This window comes from Hipposideros armiger, unplaced genomic scaffold (assembly GCF_001890085.2).
Source record: "Hipposideros armiger isolate ML-2016 unplaced genomic scaffold, ASM189008v1 scaffold_17, whole genome shotgun sequence".
Taxonomy (NCBI): domain Eukaryota; kingdom Metazoa; phylum Chordata; class Mammalia; order Chiroptera; family Hipposideridae; genus Hipposideros; species Hipposideros armiger.
Window position 1 is genome coordinate 3041937 of NW_017731367.1, and position 9968 is coordinate 3051904.

General features: G+C 47.7%; 1 protein-coding gene across 1 annotated transcript; it reads right to left on the reverse strand.

Annotated features, from left to right (window-relative positions):
* Positions 1-6383: 6383 nt before the first annotated feature.
* Positions 6384-9962, reverse strand: ARL4C (ARF like GTPase 4C). The gene has a single exon (XM_019627877.1). The coding sequence runs from the start codon at positions 9865-9867 to the stop codon at positions 9289-9291; it is 579 nt and encodes a 192-aa protein (XP_019483422.1). The 5' UTR covers positions 9868-9962; the 3' UTR covers positions 6384-9288.
* Between the last annotated feature and the right edge of the window lie 6 nt (positions 9963-9968).

Sequence of the window (9968 nt, forward strand, 5' to 3'; positions counted from 1 at the left end):
AGGCTCTCAGGGCACCCCCCACCCCAGCCAGTCAGGTCCTGTGATGTAACAGCCCCCCAGGTCCGTGGTGTGCACTTAGATTTGAGAGAGGCTGGTCTGGAGAGCCCTCGTGCTGTCTCTGAGCTGTGGTGGTGGGGACACTGCACCAGTTACCGACTCATAACCCGGACCGTCCACCTCATGCCCAGTGCTTGCTTCAGGTGGGTGCACAGGTTCTGCAGTCCGACTGCCTGGACTCAGATCCCCACTCTGCTTAGTGGCTTTGTGACCCTGGCAGGACATCCAGCACCTCCAAGCGTATTTCTGCATCTGTGAAAGGAGGGTAGTGGCAAAAATAGTTCCTATCCCATAATGTTTATTATTACCTAATGTATTTATTACCTAATGTATTTAGTTCAGTGCTTGACATTTCGTAAGTGCTCACCAGTTTTGATGATGATTATCTATCTACCTATTTACCTGTCAGTCGATGGAAGGTGCAGGCAGGATGAACGTGCCTACCTCATGACCTTTCAGAGAGGATGATATGAAATGACTCATTGTCTAGCATAAAACACCCCATGAATGGTAGCAACTAACAGTATCTTATTTCTTTTGAGAATAGAGTTCTGGTAAAGGGCTTACATTTAATGAAGTTTCCAATCGCTTACTCTGAGTGACACTCAAGGTATGCCACACTCACCTGGCCAGAATGACCTTGGCTCCCTGGCAGTTAACTGTTAAACCAGGAGCCAGGTGGTCCACCCTTCCCAGCCAGGCCCAATCAAGGCAGGTGACCTGTGACTTGTTGGCACAGAGGTGGTGGAATGGGGAGCTTTTGGGGGGAGCCCTAAAGGTTCTGTACCATCAGAGTTTGGTTATGCTGTCTAAGGGACCCTATCAGTTGAGGACTTTAGCTGAAAGTAGCTGAAATCCCAAGTACAGAGTGATTTATTTTCTCACATAATCACAGGTTCTGAGGTTGGGCAGTCTAGAGTTAGTTATTACAGCAGTTCAATGACATCATCTGAGACATAGGCTCCTTCTCTGTTTTTCTTCTGCTACCTTCAGTGTGTGGGTTGGCTCCCCTCTTGGTGTCAGATGGCTGCAGCCACTCCGGGCATCACATCTTTATTCACGGAAAGTCAGAGCAGCAAAGGAGAGTTTTATGGTCCCGTGCCTAATTTTAAAACATAAGGAAACATTTCAAAAGCCCATCCACCTACTCCTCTCCAAGAAGCTTTTCCCTTGTCTCATGGGTCAGAATCATGACCTTTCCTAGGCCAATCACTGGCAAGAAGAATGGGTTAATTTCATGGCTCAGACCAATCACCCCTTAAGCTAGGTATAGGGTCACTGTCCCTCAGCACATAGCCAGGAGGCAGAGGGTACCCTCAAGCAAAATTGGGGTTCTGCCAGCAAAAAAGATGGCAGAGGCCTGGATTTGTGTGGATTACTCATAGTGTCTGCTTCAGAAGGCCTTAGCCCAAATCAAACTCTTCAACCCTTAAAACCATCACCCCAATTACCTACTCAAAGAGGCAGGAAGCAGAAATAAAGCACAGAGTGACTTTCAGGGACAGGTGGTCAGTTACAATACTAATGTAGAAAATTCCTAACTATGGGAGCAAGCTGATTCCGAGACAGATCACGCACCCCCTTTTAGGTTCATGGGGGTCTACACGAGGATTCATATTCATCTTGGGACTTCTAACCAGTTGAGATGTCTCCTGGGAGGGGACTTGGGGGCTGAGGCACCTAAGAGAGGCTCAAAACGAAAGTGTCAGATACAAAGGGGATTCTGAGATGGTACAAGCTCAGCCACTCAGATAGTCCTTAGGCTCTCAGACGTCTGAGTCCCTTACACGTGGGCGTAGATGGTAAGGAACCATTGCCACTGAAATATCTGTTGGACAGTGAGAACGGTGGTGACACAAGTAGGGTCAGTAGTATTAGGGGCCAGCAGTTTGGGCCACCGTGATGATCCTAGCTTCCAGAAAGACCACGAAACAGACACCTGCACAAGTGGTCACGGTAAGAATGGAGAAAATGGATGAGGCAGTGGACATTAGCAGAGTGAAACCTCTCCCTCCCCCTCCCCCTCCAAAAAAGGCATTCTCAGAAAGGGCCGGAGCTAGATATCGGGGGAGGGCTAGAGGTCTTCAAATTGCACACACCAGGACACAGAGTAATATGGTTTTACTCTAGTTTTACCTCAAGGTTAGTGTGTTATGGAAAATGTGAACTTGGCTGAATTAACGACTTTCTCTTGGGTGACACTGAGTGACGTTTCGCACTGGTGTAGAGCACATCACTTGATGGTTTAGCCCTGATTCAGCAGCTAAAATATCAGCCCTCTGAGAACAAGAACCGTGTCCTATGTCTTCCTGACACCTCTGCCTAGTGGATTGTCCCTGGTACAATGGGTGTCACAACTGTTTGTGGGTAATGTTTTTAACAGCATTTTTTTTTTTGCATGATGAAAATGGCACCCCAGCACAATTCAACCTGCATAGCAATGCAAAATGTCGCCTATGTAATAATGGATTCAAACACATATTTGTGAAATAAGCTGTTGCAATTGTCATTCCTTACCACGATGACTTTTAAATCATACGTTGAAACTCTTTCAGCGTTTATGAGACATGGGCAGTCAAAATTAATTGTCCAGGGAGTTAGAGTTTCAGGAAATGAAAGCAACCATGAGTTCGCTATTAAAAGAATGAGAATTCTGCAAACAACAGAAGTAAGAAGGCTTATTTTTCCCAACAGTCACTTAGTGGAAACGTCCACTGGGTTCTAGGTCCTCCACAGAGTCGCATGGGGACAGGTGGTCCCCTCCTTTGGTTTACTCTTCCTGAGTTGGAGGCAATACGGGGGACAGTGAGCTTGTCTATAATGAGATGAGAAGCAGAACATCCCTACCTCCAAAAGCTGACATCGCAGAGAGAAGGTCCACTGTCTAAGCATGATACACAACCTTTACGTGCATCTAGACCTGCCTGGCTGGGTGCACAGACTTTCCCATCTGTTATCTCATTTTATCTTTAGAATCACCGTGAAGGGTGGGCAGGGCAGGGATTCTCAGCATCACTGTGGAGTTCAGGGGTCTAGGCTGCGAGAGGTAAGATGACTCTGTCAAGATTGCACCCCTGTTCAGGCCTGCTGACACTTTCCCAATGCCACCTGCTGGGGTCTAAATGCCTTGGATGACCCAGGAAGGCATCGCTCTAACACACACGGTCTCTTCAAAAGAATATCAAAAATCAAATGCTTTGAGGGCAGAACCTGATCCAAAGGGACTGGGTTTTCCTAGACACGGGGATGTGTTCTCTAAGATGGGAAAGCAAGGCCTGGAGCTTGGGGTCAGGCGTGTCGGGGGGGTTGATTGTGAGTTCTCGGGACGGGGGGGGGGGGGGAAAAGGGGGCCCTCCCTGTCAGGAGGGGGGCGCTGCCCCCCAGGAACACAAGCCTCCACCTCCCAGCTTCCGTCACCTGCAGGGTTTCCCTCTCCATGAGGGAGCCGGGGGCACCACCCAGAGCTCAGCATTTGAGTCTCAGGGACCTGGGGCTTCACCTGGGCTCCACCCTAAAAGGGGACTGACTTCAGAGGAGGTGATCTAATCTTCTCTTGACCTCAATCTCCTCCTCTGCAAGTGCAGATACATTGATGGATTGATTTATTTGATTCATGAATTGATCTCTTGGGGCTCTTGGTAGGAAAAGGGATAAAGCAGGTAAAGCGCTTAGCATGGCGCCTAGCACATATTAAGCCCTCAACAAAGGTTAGCAATGGCTAGTATTCATAATTATATGGGACTAAGTCAGAATAAAAACACATACTTAACATTATTAAGTTAATTTTAATTAGTGCATGCAGAAAAGATGCTTGCCCTCTCAAACCCATGCTACAGGAAACAACTTTAAAAATCATTTTGGTTATTTCTCTCATGCCGTGCTGTCACACAGTTAAGAATGTGCTCACTGTAATGCTGTCATTAGGAGAAGTTAAGGCCCAGAGGGGCATATGAGGTCAGACCATTCAAAGAAAGCCATCTCATGTTCTGAAAACTTAGGCGGGGTTAAACCACACAGCTCTTTCATTCTCACTTCTAACCCTGGTGAAGAAACAATATGCCACCTTCTCAGTTTGCAATTTCCTCTCTGAAACTGAAGCAGCCCCATTTTTGATCAGTGTTTGTGCAAAAAATATATATATAAAGTACTCCAGCGTCTTGTGCAAATTCTATCTGAAACAGGTTTCAACTGAGCCAGGAAGAGGCGGGAAGGGGCTGTTTTAAGGATCAGTGAACATGGATAAAGCATAAGTTTCAGGAGAGAACAGAAATGCCTTCGTAGCAACTGAGATGGCGAATTTGGTTCCTGGAAGGCAAATGCCCAATCGTGGGCATTTTGTGTGGGTGCAGAGGAGGGAAGCGGGAGGTTAGCTGGACAGGTGAGAGCTGTGAAATCACGGAGGATCCGGTTCTGGTGTGTTCTCTCCTCTCTCCTTTCGTCATCTCAGCCCATTTATCTTCTTGCTCTTGGCACATAATCTGTCCTTCTTGGTGCCACACGAATGTGACATCAAAACAGACCATGATGTTGGTCACAGAATTGTTCCAAGAGCATAAGCTCTGGAGACAAAAGGGGAGGCCCAAAACAGGAAAGCAAGACGCTCACCGTTTAGTGCAGAAATTTACAAATGAAGAACTAAAACCTCCGTGTGGGGAGAAGCTCAGATTGGGGGAAAACACAGCAGCTGCGTAGGACTAAAATTAGCCTCCTCAGTTGTCAGAGGTCAGAGCGATGGGGCCATTTGTGGTTACTTTCCTGGAAAACATAAAATGGACAATATTGTCCAAACAGCAAGTGTCACCTGGATCCTCAAGGATTGAATTGTTAAATCAACGTTAAATTAAGGTTGCACCAAAACAACAGTTTCAATCTTCGCTTTTGATTTCTAGTATTTTCACCCTTATGGAGCTGCAATGGTTTTTCTAAATGGTTTTTCAAACATTTTTCAGGTTTCAGTACTTAGAAATGACATCTGAGCCCTTTTCATGTCATCTGGCTTCAACGTTAGCTTCTGCAACAACATGAATGACATATATGTGAAGTCTTGCTCATTTTTAGGCAGACATCACTCAGCTTATAAATATGTTACTAATGTGTAAGTTTCAACATCTTTCTACAAAGTCATTGCTGTGGCTCATCTCACAATAGTGATCTTGAAAAATGATGGTTTTTTTGTGTGGATTTTCATCTTAATGAAAAGGCTTAATGGGAAATGATCATTGAATTTTGTATCACGTCCATGTGCAAGTTTACAACCCAAATGAATCAACATGAATTAAATCATTCAACCAATATTTATTGAGCACGTACTATGAGTGCAATGTTAGGTTAGGCATCAGCTATCAGAGGTCTTACCACGCAGAGGCTCACAGCGTAGTGAGATGGACTGTAGGAGGAGTAACGGATTCGAGCCTGGAGACCTCGGCTGAGCTCTAACTCAGCCTCTCACAGTTCGGGATGAGAAGACCGCCCAGGATGACCAGGTGCTATAGCTGTTTCACTCTACTTTGCCCTGGGTGTAGAGTCAAGCTAAAAGCTACTGAGGACTTGCCCTGCACCGGGTATGTGACAGGTACTTCCTGTTCCGTTTCATCCTCCCAACAGCCATCACGATCCCATTTTATATGTGGGGAAAGTGAGGCTCGAGGTTTCAGCAAAATCATGGGGGCCCTGAGCAGTGGAGTCAGAATTTAAAACGGGGTCTTTTTGGCTCCAGAGTTGAGACCCGACCACAACTTAGTTTTGTTGCTTGAGAGCTGCCGTGAGCTATGCATTGAACCCGTTGGAGGTTCTGTAGCTTCTCAGCCAATTGCTTTTTCGTTAGAAAGCAGACCTTTTCCTAGGGGCCTGCGTCGAGCATGATGGTCTTACCACCCCTACTACTTAAGAGGGCTCAAGTCGTGGCGTCCTTTTGATGGGTTCAAGAATGGAACTCAACCCCGATGTCAGCAGTGAGGCCGGGCCCCTGAGCAGTTTTGTGATTACGAATGGTGTTACACGAGGACCTAGGTATTCCCAACTTCACACAATCAGATAATATTTTTGAAATAATTAACTATTATGATATTTTTAATAACCGAGAGGCTGGGGGTGGGCTGGGCACTGAGGCCGTTTTCCTGAAGGACTTGTGAGGGCCACGGACAGGTCCCCGAGGCGGCCAAGCATCTCTAAATCCACCAGTCAGGGCGCAGCGGGCACTGAAACCAAAAAAGCAGGGACAATTGACCCAGCCCTGGAGTTCACCTGTGACCCGTCCCTCCACTCAGCTAAGGAGGCCTAGAGAATAAACAGGAGCAGAAAGCATCCACAGACGATTTCCCCAAATGTTTGATTGTATAAATAATTTATTTCTGTTCACAGCATCATATATGCATATAAAAGGGGGCGGGAACAGAAGGAGGGTGACCAGGGCAGAGAATTACAGCAGGAGAAACGAAAACCAAAACCAGGAGACATAGTCCCAACACCATGACAGAGAATGTGTGAAGAGAACTGTTCTAAAACAAAGCTGGCCTCCCTGTGTCTGTGAGAAAACACTTCCGAAGTTCACGTGGGGAGGCCACTTCCTCTAGGTGACACCCATTCATTCTCCCAGGGGCAGGAGGCATCATAAATCGCTAACTGCTCCCTTGGAGGGGACTCCCTGGATGGCGGCTCCAGGCTGACCGCTCCAAGGTGACGTGACCTGTGCCTCCTCTGTTTGGTGAGAGACAAAAATGGGCTTTTACTAGGTCAAATCTTACAGAAATCAACTGAGACTCTTTAACTATTAGTTGGGACACCACAGGGTTTTACTTTACTGCACAGTTACTAACAGCTGACTGTACCCTTTAAGTATTGATAATGCAAAAAAACCAAAAACAAAAACAAAAATCATTTCGCATCATTTGTTAAAGCATGGTAAAATTTGAACAGTGATCTTCAACCTAAGAATTGTTAGCACGAGAAGGTTACAGTGTTTGGCATCTGCAATGTCACAAAATAAATATATTATTCTCTCAATAGTGTGGAACTACCAAAATGTCAAAGTGCTTAAGAAATTGTCGCATGTGAAGAAAATAAAGAAGATGGATTTTTTTTTTAATAATTCTATACAGAATCTTCAGCTGATGGGACCAGCCCATTTAAAAATCAGTGAATATGCTGTCGATACATAAACTGAAATCTTGCAGGCTTTTCAACATTGCTTAGCTATATTTTCTCTACTGCGTTTCTACAAAAAGACCAGCATTGGAGGGTACCAAATACACCGACAAAAGAGAAAAGGAAAATGGGCTGCGAGGTTCCTTCTTTCAAAATATCTCAGAGAAGAATTGGGTTTCAAGCAGGAAGCCAGGCATTCTACCTCTGGTTCTTAAATTAACTTTCTGAGTGCAGGGGACAATAGGCATGGATTTGTAATCTGACTCACTCACGTGCTCAAGCATGATGCCCAATTTCTATAGGCCTCCTTTGTGAATTAATTTATAACAGTGGGGGCGGGGAAAACATAACTCTACCTGTAAACATGGATTCAAAGAGGAAATAAAAAAACCATACAGTAAGTTTAAGTTTCCCTTTTGATACTGGGTTTCGGGGTAAATGACAGCTTCTGCAAAACCAAGACTCCGTCCTGATTATAAAGAACTTTTTTCTTTTAAATTACATTATTAAAAATATGTATTTATTCTTTTATTTCCCAAAGCCTCTTTCAAGTACATCGTGAAGTGCCTGATTGCTTTTATCCCAGGCACTCACCGCTTGCTTTTATCCCAGGCACTCACCGGGGTTTGCATTTGCCACGCAGGCCAGTTCCCACAGGAATGAATGAGGAAGGTCCTCATCCTGGTGCTTTCCCTCCGCTTTCAAATCCATGCAACAAGGTCAGCTTTTGCAATAAGGTGGGGTTTTATTTTTTGGTGTATGACATCAAATACGCTAATGAGACATTTTTAATGAAATGCTTAAACCAGATAGGCCACAGTGAACCCAATTAGAAATTTGAACATGTTGCCACTTGCAGCGTAAAAGGATATAAAAGGGCAGAGCAAAGTCTTCTTTCTTATGGAAGGTGAGTATTCATTTGTAGTTTTTTTTTTTAAAACATGTCTGAAAACCAAAACCCATCATCAAGTGGTTATTATCGAGACATCCTTTGCAAAAACCATCTTGCAATTCAGCACACATCTGCAGCTGGTGTGCTCACACAAACCAATCAGTAGGCTAAGAGAATTTAAGATTCTACGCATATGGGTCTAGGTATTTATGCCGATTACACAGTACAGAGGGAGGTCCCCGTGTCCACACACACACACATCCAGAGCTTTACCCTTAAACACCTTTAACTATCCTGCAAACAGTAAATGTATCATTTGCCACCACCTCCAACAGTTTTTTTTTTTTTTTTAATTTTATTGGTCTCTTTGTGTGATAATGACCTACACATGGACAGGGTCCAAACCATCTGGAAGATGTCTGATTCCAGGCTGAAAAGCAGTTCTCAACAAAACTGGTCTTCCGTAACCACCACAAAGCACCAAGAAAGGGGCATCTTCGCGGCCATTCCCCAGGCAAGGCCGTGGCAGGGCCCCATGTCCTGGAGCTGCGTATTGTTCCAGGCGGTCCTCTGATGGCCCAAGCCACCACCTCGTTTGGGCCCAGAGCAGGACAAATGAAATTTCAACAGGGGCCTGCCCTGTGCCATAAATCATCCAGCTTCCACTGCCCATGCAGTAAGCAGTGGCTTTTGCCCCAGCACCTCCCACTGCCGACATGCCCCCCCGAAGGAGACTCCCAGCATTCTGGGAGCTGCATACCTCAGGTAACACACAGGTGAGGGCGGGGCAGCCTGAACTTCTGGCCCTGCTGGAGGAGGAAGAAATCGCTTTTGTCTCTGACATCTGAGCCTTCCACCCGGGCCTGGAGGGCGGAAGGCAGCCCCTGCACGTCCACTCCCCAGGGCGGCCTCCCACCCCCATCAGGGGGCTCTGGCGTTTAGACAAAAGGTCCCCTGAGCCGGGTGGGGGTGGGGTGGGGTGGGGGCAGGTCGAAGGCAGGCTGGCAAGTCAGCCTACACACCCAGGTTAAGTCACTGGCGCTGCCTTTGGGTGCAGGGGTTCCGATTTAGAAATTCGAAGCATCGCTTTGGTTCGCTGCCTTTGTTCGCGGGCGCGGGCTCTCTCGCCTCCATCCCCTCATCCATTCATTCACTCCCGACTTACTCGCTCGCCGCCCCGCTCGCCGCCGGGCGCATTACCGCTTCTTCTTCTGCTTGAGGGACTTCCTGCGTTTCAGGATCATCTCATAGAGCTTGTCCATGCCCTCGGTGAGGCCCTCGCCGATGATGGCGCACGCCGGCTGGACGTGGTAGGTGGTGGCCGGGATGAGCTCGTGCAGCGCCAGCTGCTTCTCGATCTCCGCCACCGGCAGCGACTTGGGCAGGTCCTGCTTGTTGGCGATGACCAGCAGCGGCGTGCCCTGGTTCTCGGCGAACTTGGTCACCTTGTGCAGCTCGGTCTTGGCCTCCTCCAGCCGGTCCACGTCCACCGAGTCCACCACGTAGATGATGCCGTCCGTGCAGCGGCTATAGGACTTCCACAGCGGCCGCAGCTTCTCCTGGCCGCCCACGTCCCAGAAGTGGCAGCTGATGCCCTTGGCCGTGCCGTTGCTCAGCCTGATCTTCTCCGTGTTGAAGCCGATGGTGGGCACCGTGTTCACGAACTCGTTGAACTTGAGCCGGTAGAGCACCGTGGTCTTGCCGGCCGAGTCCAAGCCCAGCATGACGATGTGCAGGGACTGGAAGGCCGAGATGTTGGAGGAGATGTTGCCCATGGCTCCTCGCTGCGGAGCCGGCCGCTGCGGCTGCGGCGGGAGGGCGCCGCCCCCCGAGCGGTCACGGGCCGGGCGCACCTGGGCCCCGCCTGCCGCCCTCC